The sequence below is a fragment of the Halichoeres trimaculatus genome, unplaced genomic scaffold (assembly GCF_033239565.1).
Source record: "Halichoeres trimaculatus isolate MK-OKI-2021-1 unplaced genomic scaffold, fHalTri1.1 fHalTri1_scaffold_17, whole genome shotgun sequence".
Taxonomy (NCBI): Eukaryota; Metazoa; Chordata; class Actinopteri; order Labriformes; family Labridae; genus Halichoeres; species Halichoeres trimaculatus.
Genome location: NW_027437195.1, coordinates 13,767,041 through 13,782,459, shown reverse-complemented (window position 1 = coordinate 13,782,459; position 15,419 = coordinate 13,767,041). Strand labels below are relative to the sequence as shown.

The window sequence follows — 15,419 nt, the reverse complement described above, 5'->3', positions numbered from 1 at the left end:
TTACGGGTGCCAGAAAAATGACAAAAACCGCAGTAGCACGAATCCTCTTCGTTTAGCTTTCCGGATGTGACGTTATGTTTTGAACATACGTCACAGGCTGTGAGCCAAACGCGGCTCAGTATCGAAATTTAAAATGAGCTAGTTAGCCGTTTTGTTGCTAATATCCACCTTGAATATCGATAAGGCTTTTTTCTTTTGTAAAATGGCTTCGTATCATTTTTCGACACAACACGCAAAGCCGCGGGTTGAAACTCCTGCCAAGATATTTGCGAAGCTGAAGTCAAAAGTGCAAAGAGAAGAGATCTCGGAGAGAAGTTTGAACAACGCAGCGATCGAGCCACTGTACACAGAACATCACGCAGCTTGTTTGATGCCCCCAAAGTTAAGACCAGGCAGTACCCATGTGAACGATGATTTTAAGGAGAATCAGATGTTTGGACCGTATCGGAACGAAGCGCAGGTTTTAACCCTCTCGCCGATCCCGAGTCCTCATAAACCCTGCAGAGACTCGTACTTAGACATCGGCAGAAAACCATGGAGTGAATGTTCACCAAGAAAAGGAGTCTTCATGGAGTCAACAGCAATGTCTCCCCCTCTCTCCCTGTACAACGGAACAACACCGATCCACTCAGAACCACCTCAGATCGGACATCTGGATGAGTTCATGGTGACCAGCAGCAGGACTCCAGTCAAAATGCGGCCAGAGGAACGGGAGTGTAGAAGTGTGGTTAAAGGAGACATAGCTCGGTTTGACAAGCTCAAATCCTCAGCCTCAATGTATTCCCCCATGCGGAAAAGACTGAGGAAGACAACACTGGAGTTACAGGACTCAAACACACTTGGCAGCTGCACTAACAAGGTCGGAGATGGTGTTTTCAGGAAGCCTCAGGAGAGGAAAGCCTCCAATGCTTTCAGTGGGGATGATTCAGACAACAACACGGCCTTGGAAGTTTTGCGTGAAGTCAGGGGTTATCCTGGTGACCGACCGGGGATGAACCAGTTCCCTCATGAACCCATGTTACCACCCACATCCCCAGCAATTAAACGTGAGCTTTTCCTACCACTCTCGACAGAAATCAAAGCCTAACCACATGTTGTCATTTTGGAGAAGATTTATACTTCTGATACATTTTTGCTTTTCATCAGGTTGCAAGATTGACGTTGAAAAACTCCCTCTGTCTCCAGCCAAAATGTTTGCTTACATGAAACAGAGGGAAAGTAAAGTAGAGCAGCAGGATGTTCATGGAGTCAGCAGCACGACGAGGGATCTCTTTGATGACGGTGAGTGTGCAATGCACATTGAATGTTGCTTAAAAAGTAGGCACAGCCTTTTCTTGCATATCCAGCAATCTGATTTTGTCACTGTCATCACTGTACTACATTTTCCTAGGTGATTCCCATCTTTCCAGAGACACACATCCCTCCACAACTCATAGCGTGATTCAGGCCCTTAGAGATCCACCAGGCAATGTTTCCCCTGTTGAAAGGTCACCAGAGAAGTCTGCAGACAGCCAGTCAGACACAGATCCCTCTGGAAATGTCCAGATTCTGGATGAGCAATCTCACCCAGTTTTGTTTGAGGACTCGCTTGTGCTCAATACACCACGCATCGCCATACCCAAAAACCTCTCGGCTGTGTTCAAGCGGAACAAAAATCCTCTGGTGTCAAAATTCCCAAGTGTGAGTGGAAGTTAATCTTCAAATGAATGCTTTCAATTATTTAGTAAAAGAATTAAGGTTTCAGGTTAAATATATTGGTTCGTCCATTCTTAGATTTGTTTATTGTTGTTTGTTTGTTGTCTCTGCTGCTTAACGCTGTTATATTTCCTTCTTTTGCAGGAAAGAGTTGTTTATCTCAAAAAATGGTTCCTGAAAAAGAATCTCAAAGGCCTTTATGTTGAGGGAATTCATCGGTACGTTTTTTTCTTGAGCTCCTTATGATGTGCTAAGTTGAGAAGAAGCTCACAGGCGTGTTAGTACAAATCACCTGAGTGCTTTATCAGCCCGGTTGTTTTTCAAGTTAAGGGTTACTTGTGTGGTTTTATATAATCTTCTGATTTTATAATGTTATACATCATAAAATCACACATTTTTCTCCACAGGGATGACAACATACCATGGCACAGTAACATCATCGTGGAACGGGTCTCTAGTTCAGTGCTGAAGACAGTCTCCGGCAGGGTGTACATCCTGGTTGGCAAGATGAACTTGAAAGTTGACTCTGGTAAATATATAAAAAACAGTTCAAAAACTGGGATGGTTTTTTGTCTGCAGTTGAGCAGTGTGTCTGATGTACAGAAGTTGCAGTTATTAATGTATTTATTCTGATTCCTATTTGAATGGAGGCATAAAAGCATTCAACAAGATGTAATTTAACGAATGACAAATCAATCATTTAATTGATTAAAAATAATCTGTCACTTTCTGCCTACAGAGTTCCCAAACTGGCTGTTAAAGAAGTTTGTGAGTGGGTTTCCCGTAAACTGGAAGTCTCTTTATGAGTCTCTGTCAGAGAAAACGTAAGAACCTTTTTTGTCTCATTCTAAAGCCACCAGGCGTTTTTTTTTTTCTCAAAAGTTATTTACTTAAGAGCTGTTTTTTTGGTTTGTTGTAGCAGAGATACTGACAAGGACGACAAAGGGAAAACTGCAAAGTCAAAGTCAAAATCTGGGGCTTCTTCTGTCAGCCACTCCAAGCAGCAGCACAAGCAAAAACCTCGAAGGATACGTAAGTGCAAAAGAAACCCTTTGGTTTTAAAGCTGTGCTAAGACAAATACTACAATAGTACTGTCAGAATGTTAACAAAAGATTGAACAGTCTGGGGCTTGGGCTGCATCTAGCCCAATATAAAGAGGGATCTGAGCTTAAACTGCCCCTTGTTTTTTTAACCATTCAGTACTACTCATTTGGAAATCAGGGTCCTTGAGTCACTTTGACTGAAGTGGAAGGGTGGAGGGGCGTAGAATCTGAAAAGTTTAAAGTCTCGCATTAATTTTTTTGCAGTCTGTGGTTTCAGGTAAAAAAAAAAAAAAAAAAAATCAAAACAAAAAACTAAAAATCAGACCCATGGAAAGTGTGAATTGGGTTTGTAGCCTGCAACACAGCCTTCAGGCTTTTGAAGGCGAGTGAGACAGCACAGATATGTAACACACCTTGAAGCTGAGAATCCAGGAGTGATGAGATTTAGCCTTTCGTGACCATCTTAGCTCAGTGTTTGCATGATGGTATATACTGAGAAGCATTAGTTGCTTCTAATCAGTTGTAGAAGATTGATCAGCTAGCTTTGCTGTAAATCGTTTTTCTTAACTTGGGTGTTCTTTTCCCCCTCTCCAGCTGCTTCATGCCCTCCAGCTCCCTTGCACTTTGTGTCTCGAAGTGGTCGCACCATCAAGCCGCCACTGGAGTATTGGAGAGGAGGAAGAGTCATTCTGGATGCACAGATGAACGTTAGCATTCATGAGTGTTATGAGACTACAATCTGTATTCCTGTAAGCCTTACATTTAAATCAACACTAAGCGCAAATGTTTGATGGTTGTGTCAAAAATGTTTTTTACCAGTCGTGACTATCATTTCTGTTTTACAGGAGGTCAAAGTGTCGACGAGGAAACCCAAAAACCCTGCCCGTGTTATGCTTTCAAGTGATGAAGGTAAGGATCGTTTAGGAGCCGCTTCTTGATATTATGAGATAAGTTACAAGTCACACACAGCCAACCTGTCCTGTCTCTTGGCAGGACATGATGGATGTGGATCGACCACTGACCAAGATGAACCAGCAACACTGAGACAGGTCAAGCCTCAACTCCGCAGATCCAACAGAGCTAAAGTTAGCTCTGAAGGGGAGCCCTCTCCCTCACTAGAGCCCCCTGAGGAGACGCATGGCAGCAGAGGCAAGGGGTCTTGCAGAGCAACATGGTCCAGCAGAAGAAATACAGCCACAGAGAAAAGCTTGTCTACAAAACAAGCAGAACCTGAAAAATCTTCAAAGAATTCCAAAAGACAGACCCAAAAACCCCCTACACCTCCACTAAGAGTCTCAAGGCGTAGACAGGCTGTCTCATCATCCCCAGAATCTCTCCCCTTCACCGACAACAGTCAGTCCTCAGATGATGATGTTCTCAGTAGAAGAGTTAAAAAGGAGAAAGCAATACACAAAACAAGAAGCTCGAGGGTTGTGAACAAGTCAAGTCAAAGCTCCAGGTTTCTATCATCAAAGTCCTCCGAGGAGAGCCCAGAGGACATGAAGAAGAGAGCTAAGGTGACAAGAACCAGAGGAGCAGCACAAACGCAAAGAAAGCCCACAGAGAGCAAATCCTCCAAGACATCACCAGCTACCAAGCCTTTGCCAAAAGCCACACAACCCAGCAAGAAAGAAAAGGCCAAGAAAAGCAACATTCTGACTCCACAAGACGAAGATGGAGATGAGTGGACTGAAACGGAGCTCATAAGGCTACAAGAGTGAGTTTACTTTTGACGGAAACACAGAGTAGCCTGCAGCAGAGCTGGCATAACGTTATTGTTTGTGTTTTTCAGGGCTGTGTCCTACTTTCCCAAACACATAGAAGGTTACTGGACAAAGGTGGCGAGGATGGTTGGCACACGCTCTACAGAGGAGTGTCACAGACAGCACATGTCCCAGGGACACTCCCATTCTCCGGCTAAAAAACCCAGCAAATCCAGAAAACAGAAGGTGGAAGCACCAAAAGATCCAGGTAGGGTGTAGATTTATTTTCAGTCTTGGATGTAAATATCAAGAGTTCTGGATTAATTTGAATGATTATTTAAATTGTCAATCAAATCTTGAGGTACTGATTATCTTTTTGCGAAGATAACTGATGGAAACATTTAAAAGTCAGACTTAACCTTCTTGCCTTGTTGACATTTTTTAAATGACCAGTTACAGATCAACCTTTGATTTCTGCTCGTGTGGGAACCCTGAAGAGGAAGCAGGAGGTGCGTCAGTTTCTGGACGCCATGCCCAAAAAAGGTGTTGAGGATTTTTTCACTTCTGGATACATGCAAAAAAAGCGGTCTGAGGTTTGTTTCTTTCCGTTTTCTGTCAATCTGTACTGTTCTATAAACAGTCACTGGGTAATGATGGTTTGAGGTTGAGTCATAACTGATCCCTCCTCGTTTTTCTTGATGCACAGATACCGTCCATGAGTTCGGCGGACAACAATGACTTTTCTTTGTCAGAGCTGGAGCCCCTGACCCCTGGGTCAACAGCTTTTCCTGAGGTGAAGACTCCACGGTGTCTGCATATCACTCCTGGCATGATGCACTCTCCCAACATGTGAGTTATCCTGGTTAGTGAGTGCTATCTTAATGAGTTACAAGTAACAGAATAAAAACTTACCCTACTTTTTTTTCCTAAGGACTAATGATGATAAGTACGTCTTCCAACTGCAGAAGAGGATGAAAAAAAATCAGTTTAACGCTTGTAAACAGGCTTCTTCTTCAAAGGTAGGTATCACAAGAGTTTATTTTCCACTCAGTTGATTCATTATCTAAAAAAAAAAAAAGAAAAAACACTTTCTTCTTTGTTTCTTTGTTTCTTTCAGAGCTTCACACCCACGCCCTCTGTCAAACGAACAATGAGAAGATGTGGTGACACAGGTAGGCAATTTAAAAACTCTTACTTATAACCATTCAACAAAGAGCAGTATTAAGTCAGGGACACTTGCATTTAGGTAATGTTCATCATTACATCTCTTGCTGACTGAAAAGAAATGTTCAGAAACACTTTAAAAACTCTAATTGAAAGCACTTTAAACTACAATTTTTGTGATGTGTGAGATCTTTTTCTTAACAAACTTAGTTTTTTTTTTTTTTCTAGACACTTTTGTAGTCTGGGAGATGTTCCCAGGAAATGATGCAGCACAACCCGACAGCGAGGAGGAAGAGGACTTTTACTTCTCAGACAATGACTGATTAAAGCCAGGGGAATGTCATGGCATTTATAAAAAACTCAAAGTCAGAGGAGGAGAAGAGGGAAGTGACTTTTGATGAACGATGTTTTGTCTGAATTGTCTCTCCTGACCAATAAAGCAGTTTGGCACCTGTATCTGACATATAAACATTTGTTGTTTTCAGTAGCCAGGGGATCCACTGATTACATTTTTAATAATCTGCAATGCAGTGTATACACACTTAACATATTTTTGACTTGAGGTTGAACTGAAGTGTATTTGAAAATGTGTTTACAACATAAACAGAGTTGTATTGCTTTCTTCTATAATCTGTAAATATATAGCATAAATTTGTTTGAATTCTTGGTTCCAAGAGTCAGTTGTAACTATTCTTTTAAATAATTATTGTAAAATCCTTTCTCATGGTTTAACTGTGTTTAAATGTACAATAAATGCTCAAAGAAAGTAACTTTCCATGAAAGTGTTTCCCAAATGAAGCAATATTCTGACACTCAGCTGTGGTTCTTCAGGCTGCCACACGGGGAGTCAGTCCTTGAACCAACATTACTTAATACATACTCAAGCTAACATATAAGCCTTTAGTAGGAAAGAAGGGCACTTTTAAAAAAAATCTTTTTATAAAACCTTTTCCTCCAGGATACTTGAGTGTGACTGCTGAAACAACATCATTTAAAAACAGGGTGAAATTCACAAATATCAATGTCAGAACTCACAGTGTTTGTCATATCTTTACAAAATGATGCGACTCCATATGAGAAAAAAAAACCTGAAAGCATGTTGAATACTTTTTATGGTAAACATGGCAGGACTGACAGGAAGCTTTTAATGATGATTTTTTCCTCCACAAAATGAAGATTATGTGCTCAATTTTTTTTTTGTTGGGGTCAGACCCATTTTACAAATATGTTAATTTCAATAAAGATTTGAGAGAAAAAAATGGCTCTATTAAACTGTACGCTTCTCTGAATATCCCACACAAGCTAGCTATCTAGTTAATTTGAGACATTTCAGGATTATTTAAGGTTTTTCTGATGAAACTACTCGAAGACAGATATGGTACGTTTCTGGTGGAGTGTATCTTTTAAGGGATTCATTGAGGGTATCTGTTCATCCTCAGACTGAATACCTTGAATCTGTAAGGGTGGTCTGTTTGAATAACGTTTAGAGAGAAATGCTGAGTCATCTGACAGCTTAGGTGAACTCAGGAAAGGCTGCTACTAAAAATGGATGTCCTAGATTCAAATCCTGCACTCGGTACCACACACAGCAAGAGTGTAGTCAACTCTTTCGTACGGTCCATATTTAAGTTTTTAACATAAAAACAGCTGCCACGACGTCGTTACAACATGACTTTATTTCACTGCTAACAGAGTGCCTCGCGCTAAATCAACCTGACGCTCTGACATTGAAGATATTTGAATAACGAAGTCACGTGAAGTCACGTCACGTGACCTCTACGTTTATATGAGCATGTCTCCTCTCAGACAAAACAGCAGAGTATAGAGCACTCGGCACCCGACGAGAGAGGGGAACATGAACACACTGTGAGTTTGACTTAGTAGTTGTTTATATTTGTTTCAGATAATGAAAGACCGAGGAGACTGTTTTTATGTGACTTGAACTGTGTCGCACTTTGTATCTTTATTGTTTCTTGACGGTTGTTGTGACCTAGATAGCTGACTGCTAACATAACAGGTAAAAGTGCACACCGATTATAAAGAGCTCTTTTTACATTCTATTTATGTCACAAATGTGAGATTATAAGGCTGCTTTATGTACTTACCTGCGTGTTAGGATTTGCGCTTGGTTTGTGCAAACACTAGGCTAAGTCACAGTCACACTGAGACATAGAAGAAGCTCTGAGGTAACTCATGTTGTTTACATTTCCTGGCTTTATTCTCTTGACTGTTTTCCTTTTCTTATTCACTTATATAAAAGCAACATAGTGCTGACATCTCTGAAATAAATAAAAAGTAAGGTAGAGGAGATATAAATTGACTGATGATTAAATTATAACTCTGAAAATAAAATAAATTACTTTTCTTAATATGAAAACAAGATTGTTTTTAAGAATGTTCTTTCTTTTTGTCATCCCTGTTATCCCTAAAAGAGATGATCTAATGAAAGATTTTTTTTACTGGCATGGAAATCAGTAGATTTAAGATACAAACACTAATAAATGAACACAGTACAAAATCTTTGATTTCAAATTGAAATCACTGTTGCTGCATGTCTGTAAAGACGTATCTGTGAATTCAAACTCTTTATTTTTAATCATTAAATTATCTTCTTTCTGTCTTTCTCCGCCAGGCTGACCTTCTCCCTCCCCTTGTTATTCAGCACGTTGGTCTGGAGTGGGTATCTGGAGTACGACCAAGATGTCCTGTGAGCAAATTCACTTTAAGACTCATCTCTTTATCATTGATTAAATCACAGAAGCATCTCTTATTTGAATCCCGTTAAACAATATTTCAATGTCAGGTTTTTTGGTACTTAAGAGAAGTAACCTTTCAGAACAGTTTGTTTCAAAGTGCCTTTTAAATTGTTTAAGTTAATGAGTTGTTTCAGAGTTGTGTTTGAAACTTTTTGGCTTTCTAATAGGTAATTGGATAGTTTGTCTTTCTTTTTAGGGCTATAATATCTACCATTCCAGACTGAATCTCATAAACTTTAGGAAGAAGAATGGCGTACATTAGAACAACTCGACAGGTTATTCACTTGCTTGTGGATTTCAATAAATACATGACAATAATCGATTGTAAAATTACATTCCTTCAGGATACCAGAAGACTGGACTCATGTGGGTCGGGTCAATCCCACCGAGAACCTGGAGCTGACCTTTGCCCTCAAGCAGCAAAATGTTGACTTGTTGGAGGAAACACTTCGACTGGTGTCAGATCCTGACTCAGCACACTATGGTAGGGTTCAGCCTGGTAGATGAATGTGAGTCCAGCTGGTCTTACTAGACTGAAAATCTCCTCAAACAAGGTTTTAAGACCTCCTAATACTTCCCAGGTAAACACCTCACCCTGGAGGAGGTGTCCTCCCTTGTGCATCCATCTGACCTGACCCAGAAGGTGGTGCACGGCTGGCTGCAGAGTCATGGGATCAAAAACTGCCTCACTGTTCACACTCAGGACTTTTTACAGTGCACCATGACTGCAGAGTAAGCACATCTTTTTTTGTTCTGCCTACTCAACAGTTATTCTCGCTTGTTCTCGACACAGTTAAGTCAAAAGAAGTAATTCTTTTGTCCTAACTTCCCCCCTTTGTTAAATCATGCAGAGCCCATGCTCTTATCTCATGAGACTGTTCCTCTTTCTTTGGTTCTTGGTTTAAATCAAATTGACTCTGAGCCACAGGGTTTTGAAATTCATAAATCTAGGTCACACTGTTTGGATCTTAAAGAAAAACACCCACGATATCTGCCTGATAACAGTGTTCACTCATGGCGGTTGTAAAATGATGTCTGAAAGTATAAAAACATTTTCAGCTGCATTTGATTTGCACACTAGCCATTAATTTTGTCAAATTCTCAAACCTTGTACTTCCTTTTTATTTTTAATAAGAATTTGTAGACAGTGAGGCTGTGGGTTTTTTTTCTTGTCCATGAAGGGTTGCAGAGACACTTCTGCCAGGTAGCAAGTTCCACCGTTACACCAGAGACAGTCAGACTGTGGTGAGGTCATCTGCTCCATACTCTGTTCATGACGATGTCCACCAGCACCTGGATTTTGGTGAGAAACACTCCAAAACTATTACAATGATATCACTTTTATGTCAACATTACTCTAGAGAGAATCTGCTACATGGCTGGATGGATCATTTTTTTCTTGCCTTAACAGTTGGAGGACTCCATCGTCTCCCTCCTAAAAGCCAGGACCTTCGCAAAGGAAGGAAGCTGAAGAAGTCTGCGGGGGTGCACTTTGGAGTGACTCCTGCTGTCTTAAGGGCTCGCTATAACATGACGGCAGCTGATGTGGGAAGAGCTCAGAACAACAGTCAGGCTGTGGCTCAGGTGAGAACATGCCAGAATAAGACAATGACACCAAACACAAGTCTTGCTTTTATAGTATGCACGCACAAACTTAGACATTGTAGTTTCTATTGTGCTGATCAGGGATAACTTTTAGACCAGTACCATACTGATTTAAGAGGATACATTTATTACCATTTACTGAAGAAGTGACTTATGAATACATTTTTAAACTGAGTGAAGATAGTTTAATGTTTGAGGATTCTGAACTGATGTAAAATCTCCAAATCAAAGTAAAGATATTTAGATGACTGCTTCCTAAAACTGACCCCATATGACAAAAATATGTAACATTTTCCTACATTGTTTACCAGTTGTAGGATAATGTTACATGCTCATATTGTCTACTTGTTATGCTTAGCTACATGAGCTGCGTACAAGAGTTGGAACAGGCACTTTTTGAAGAACCAAATCAAATCTCCTCATTTAGTAATTTTAATAATGTTTTAATATGTGTAAAAATCATTTGTTAGCAGGTCCATATTAGCCTGGTGATACTGTGTGAGTCATGTTTTGAGATACTCACTATCATTTGTACACTGCAAAAAATGGAAATCTTATCAAGTGTTTTTGTCTTATTTTAAATAAAAACTGACAAATTACACTTAATATGAGCCACATTCAGTTGGTCAGTCCAGAAAAATATCTTGTTTTAAGTTGTTTAAAGAGAAAATGAGGTCTGAATTGCTTGGAATAAGTTAAAAAAAATTGCCAATGGAACAAGAAAAAATTGCTCAAAAATGTGCTTAAGACTAGAAACTTTTCTCTTGTTCCATTGGCAGTTTTTTTTTACTTGTTACATGCAATTCAGACCTCATTTTTGTCTTTAAATGACTTGAAACAAGACATTTTTTGAACTGGTCAGGTGAATGTGGCTCATATTAAGTCTAAACAGACATTTTCTACTTAAAATAAGACAAAAACACTTAATAAGATTTCAGTTTTTTGCAGTGTAAGCTTTCCAGTTAAAAAAGTGGTTTTGTCTTCTAGTTTCTGGAGCAGTACTACAGCCCAGCAGACCTGGCTGAGTTCATGAGCATGTATGGCCGAAGCTTTCTGCATCACTCTCAGGTGGACCGGGTTGTTGGCACTCAAGGAGCAGGGAAGGCTGGTCTCGAGGCCAGTTTGGATATAGAGTACATCATGAGCACGGGGGCAAACATCTCCACATGGTTCTTCACCAACCCAGGTCTGTACATGACTGTTTCTAAAAGACAATCAAGCTCTTTTTAGAAACGATCTTACGTTCTTTTTTTGTCCTTTAGGTCGCCATGAGTCCCAGGAGCCTTTTCTTCAATGGATGGTTTTGCTGAGCAACATGTCAGACCTGCCCTGGGTTCACACAGTCAGCTATGGAGATGATGAAGACAGTTTGTCTGCTGCCTACATGATGCGAATCAACACAGAGTTCATGAAGGCCGGCGTCAGAGGAATCTCTCTGCTCTTTGCCTCAGGTCAGTGACAAACCCCATCTTTATGCATTAAACTTGATTTACAACACCAAATATATGAACAGCCTGTCACTGTGTTCTTTGTTTCAGTAAGGATAGAAGAAAATTTTTAAAAAACTTGTTTATCACTCCAGAGTAATAGATGTGACATTTAATGACAACTTGCTACTTCCCATTTCATTTGATAATCCAGTCTGGTTTAAGGAAAAGAAATTAAATGGTCATGGATACAGACAATAATACTTTGACTGATGCAGAACTGTGAGCAGTAATTTCAGGAACAGTCTAAAAAAAGAGCTGATGATGTAACCACAATGAAACAGCTTTGGTCTCTTGGCAGCACGTCAGCGTTTTGCAGCTTTGTTTCCTCCTCAGTGTCAGATCATAATCTTACCTCAGACTTGACTGCACCTCTATTGTCTCAGATATACACCCACCATCCAGAAACACGTGTTTAAAAGTCACCTTTAGCCCTTTACTTTTCCCCCGGCTTCATTCAGTTTATGATGACAGCTGGTACATTGTTTGTCTGCCTGTTTGTAACATCTTGATCTTTGCCAACATGTTTCCTGTTAGGTGACAGTGGTGCAGGCTGCAAACATTTGGGTGGGGGACAAAACTCCTTCAGACCAAGTTTTCCTGCTTCAAGGTGAAGGATAATTATTTGTGAAGTTTTAAGCTCAACTGAATCTTGAGTTCCAGGGACAGTAAAACCATCCAGAGCCAAACAAGCCCTGTCTTCTGTTTGGTGTTACAGCCCATACGTTACCACAGTTGGAGGAACCTCGTTCAAGAACCCGTTTAAGATAACGTATGAAGTCACAGACTACATCAGTGGTGGAGGCTTTAGCAACACCTTTAAGATGCCAGACTACCAGGTGAGACGATCAGACCATCATGTTTATTTACAGCTAAACAACCACAGATGGTGTCATTCACACTGTTTGTTTGTGTCGTCACAGATCAGTGCAGTCGAGGCGTACCTGAAGACTGCAGCATCAACACTGCCCCCTCAGGCATATTACAACACCAGTGGCAGAGCTTACCCAGACTTGGCTGCTCTGTCTGATAACTACTGGGTGGTCTCCAACCGAGTGCCCATCCCCTGGGTGTCTGGGACTTCGGTAAAGTGATCAAAGTTTTTGTGAAGAGTAGTGACAACATGTTACTTCATGAAGACAATTTAGAACAAGGCTTTATCTATGGGAAAGTAAAGTTTAAACCACAAGTTTAAAAAAGCTGTGACCTGTGAGCTTTAAAAAAAGTGAGCTGAACATGAACCTTTGATAAACAAATCGAATAACACAAATGTTTTTATTTGGCTTATCTTTAGTTTTCAGTTTGTTTTTAGTAGAGTCTGAAACACTAGTTTCTTTTTAAACCAAACTTTGTACCAATCAGTTTTTGCTCCCTGTAGCACACTGAGTCTGATTTACAAGGATTTTTATCCAAAAGGGCTTTAACTGGAGAACAATTGGCTTTACTTGCTTAGCAGATCATAACTGTAGCTGTTAGCATCTGACTTGACTTTCATTCAAAGACTTGGTTGTTAAATGACATTTTAAATAGCATTTAAAATAAAAGAACAGATTAAAATCCTTCATGCTGTTAATTTTAAGGAGGACAAATGTTTCCCTAAACCAAATTTATAATGACTAAAAATGGAGAGGGCAAAATTCACATCAATGTGAAATGTTTGTATTGAAAGGAAGTTGTGTGAAAACGTTAAAGGTAAATTTACAGAGATGACTTGTAGGTAACTTACAGCGTTATCCTCATCTCATAATTTGCTGATGTGTGTTGTTTTAAGGTAAACTTTTCATGTATCACTCTCCTCTTCAGGCGTCCACCCCTGTGGTTGGAGGGATGCTGTCCCTCATCAATGATCAGCGTCTGCGTAAGGGTCTACCTGCTCTTGGTTTCCTCAACCCTCGCCTCTACAAGCTCAGAGGACAAGCTTTGTTTGATGTAAGTCCAAAACCATTTTTACATTTGGTATGCTTTTCTCCCCATTAGATTCTGCCAGTTTGATTTAAATTGTGATTTGATAGTTTTGATTTCTTGTGATTTTCAGTTTGCTTTTTTAACCAAGACCAAGTGAAAGAGTTTAATGATGATGATGATAATGATGTCTGCAGACTATATCAGGAGCCATATTTTCCCCAAAAATGCACGTCACATGTGTCAGTTTAAGATTTATTCAGTGGATCTGACATCTCAATTTTTTTTGCAATCCAGCTTCAAAACAAAGACTAAAATGAGGGACTTAAATCTGAAAAATAAAGCTCTCTTGAACAAAAAACAATCACAATTTGAAATTATAAAACAAAAATCCAGACATTACAATATTTTCTCCCACCCACATGGTTTCATCTTACATGATTTCTTTTCAAACATTAACTTGCTTTGTACACGTTTTCAGTTGAAATTCAGTGCTCCAGTTGATGTGTATATGTGTGTACTCTGCTTGTAAGATGTACTCTAAAAAACTATACTTTTGTTACACAGGGTTACTCCTTTCTCTTCTTTTTCATCATTGATGGAGGGGGCTAAGTGTTGGACACATCTCTCTCTTTAAATTAAAGTCTGCAACAGACTTAAATGCAGAAATCTTAAATTGTTGAGTATTCATTTCATCCCAAAGTATCTGCAGTACTCTCATGTGATGTGTGGACTTCCTGTTTTGTTTGGAGAAGTTGAAGACGGCAGGAAACTTTTTTTAAAACCTAATTGAGTCACAATCTTTTCCTGACTGCTTCAGTTTGCTTCCCTGTCTGCAGGTGACTGAGGGATGCCACCTGAGCTGTCTGGACGAACAGGTCCAGGGGCAAGGATTCTGCGCTACTCCGTCGTGGGACCCTGTCACTGGCTGGGGAACCCCAAACTATCCTGAACTGCAGGCCGCCCTGTCAGCTGAGTGAAAACCTGTAGTTTATGGGAGTTAGACCATCAGGGCAGCGTCTGCTCTGAGAGCAGGTACCACACACACGTCACCAAACTTGTGACCTGATGCCTGATTACAGATGGTGAAATGGAGGGAAAACTAGGCTTACAGTTCAGATTCATGAAAATTCCATTTTTATCTATCATCACCACATACTCTATCTAAAGACTCTTAGGGCTCCTTTATCAGATTATTTTCTCTTTGAAAGGCTTTAAACTGTTGTCTCCAATATTTTTAGGTCAGGGATAGCGCTGATGTGGGATTGTTCCAGCTCCGCTGCAGCTGCAGATTTCTGCTGTTCACTGTTTTTTAACTGACCCAGATTTCTTAAACCTTCAGGCGGATTAATGTTAACAGTTATGTTCTGCCTTAAATTCACACCTCGTTATACACAGCAGTGAAAAGTTGGGGGTAAAACTAGAATCTGCTTGGTAAAATAAACTGAGCTTTAAAGCTATGCACAAACATTAACATGGTAATATACATGCACCAATTGCCTCTTAGTTATACATACAGGATTATTTCAATCTTAATTTCTTGGAAAATCTAAACTCTAGATGCAATAATTTTATTCTATTTAGGATTTTAATTGAGGACTCGTAAGACTTTGCTGGCCAAATGTGTAATTTTGCCTTTTTTGCCAAGTTACCCTGCAGGGATGAGCCAGGTAAAAGTGATCGTGTCACTAACTCAGAATACATGCATGCTGTTCCTTAATGTCACTAATGTATTTTTAATGAGATAAAAGCATATGGTGTGTGGCTCAAGATTGACGTCGAGCTTTTGGAAAACTTGGTTTTACTTTGTTTTGTTGCTGTCTGTTCTGAACGAATCAAATGCACTGATGTATGAGGGTTTAAAGTGGTTCAGCAATTCTATGTTCTAGCATTGTTGCACATGTGTTTATCTTTAGCCCATGTGAATCTTTCTATCACCTGTATTTAAATGTGAGAGATGGTCTGTGTTGTGAATTTTATTAAAGCTGGACTTTTACTTTGGAATGTCAGATGATTGTTTTGGGTGTTTTCTGAGAGAGAGCATGTGCTTCAGTTTTATCATT

General features: G+C 39.8%; 2 protein-coding genes across 3 annotated transcripts; both read left to right on the top strand.

The window, feature by feature from the left end:
- Positions 1-75: 75 nt before the first annotated feature.
- mis18bp1 (MIS18 binding protein 1) lies at positions 76-6,690 on the top strand. Of its 2 annotated transcripts, none has more exons than XM_074691779.1 (16): positions 76-1,046; positions 1,147-1,281; positions 1,391-1,680; positions 1,840-1,913; positions 2,103-2,224; positions 2,435-2,519; positions 2,618-2,727; positions 3,334-3,488; positions 3,585-3,648; positions 3,733-4,456; positions 4,532-4,710; positions 4,896-5,035; positions 5,149-5,291; positions 5,374-5,461; positions 5,560-5,614; positions 5,835-6,690. In XM_074691779.1, the coding sequence occupies exons 1-16, from the start codon at positions 203-205 to the stop codon at positions 5,927-5,929; spliced, it is 3,303 nt and encodes a 1,100-aa protein (XP_074547880.1). In that variant the 5' UTR covers positions 76-202; the 3' UTR covers positions 5,930-6,690. The 2 variants fall into 2 exon arrangements, with proteins under 2 accessions (XP_074547880.1, XP_074547879.1); XM_074691778.1 differs by having other exon boundaries at positions 2,615-2,727; positions 5,835-6,689.
- Positions 6,691-7,323: 633 nt separating this feature from the next.
- tpp1 (tripeptidyl peptidase I) lies at positions 7,324-15,356 on the top strand. The gene is made up of 13 exons (XM_074691781.1): positions 7,324-7,472; positions 8,239-8,313; positions 8,707-8,846; positions 8,944-9,094; positions 9,544-9,665; positions 9,774-9,946; positions 10,955-11,153; positions 11,230-11,418; positions 11,992-12,064; positions 12,173-12,293; positions 12,378-12,539; positions 13,258-13,383; positions 14,196-15,356. Exons 1-13 carry the CDS (start codon positions 7,462-7,464, stop codon positions 14,334-14,336), a joined length of 1,683 nt encoding a protein of 560 aa, XP_074547882.1. The 5' UTR covers positions 7,324-7,461; the 3' UTR covers positions 14,337-15,356.
- Positions 15,357-15,419: the final 63 nt, after the last annotated feature.

Coding starts and splice junctions, on each gene's coding strand:
- mis18bp1 (XM_074691778.1), top strand. CDS start 203: ATGGCTTCGTATCATTTTTCGACACAACACGCAAAGCCGCGGGTTGAA. Junction 1,047..1,146: donor CACATCCCCAGCAATTAAAC/GTGAGCTTTTCC, acceptor GCTTTTCATCAG/GTTGCAAGATTGACGTTGAA. Junction 4,457..4,531: donor GAGCTCATAAGGCTACAAGA/GTGAGTTTACTT, acceptor TGTGTTTTTCAG/GGCTGTGTCCTACTTTCCCA.
- tpp1 (XM_074691781.1), top strand. Junction 12,294..12,377: donor TTAAGATGCCAGACTACCAG/GTGAGACGATCA, acceptor GTGTCGTCACAG/ATCAGTGCAGTCGAGGCGTA. Junction 13,384..14,195: donor GAGGACAAGCTTTGTTTGAT/GTAAGTCCAAAA, acceptor CCCTGTCTGCAG/GTGACTGAGGGATGCCACCT.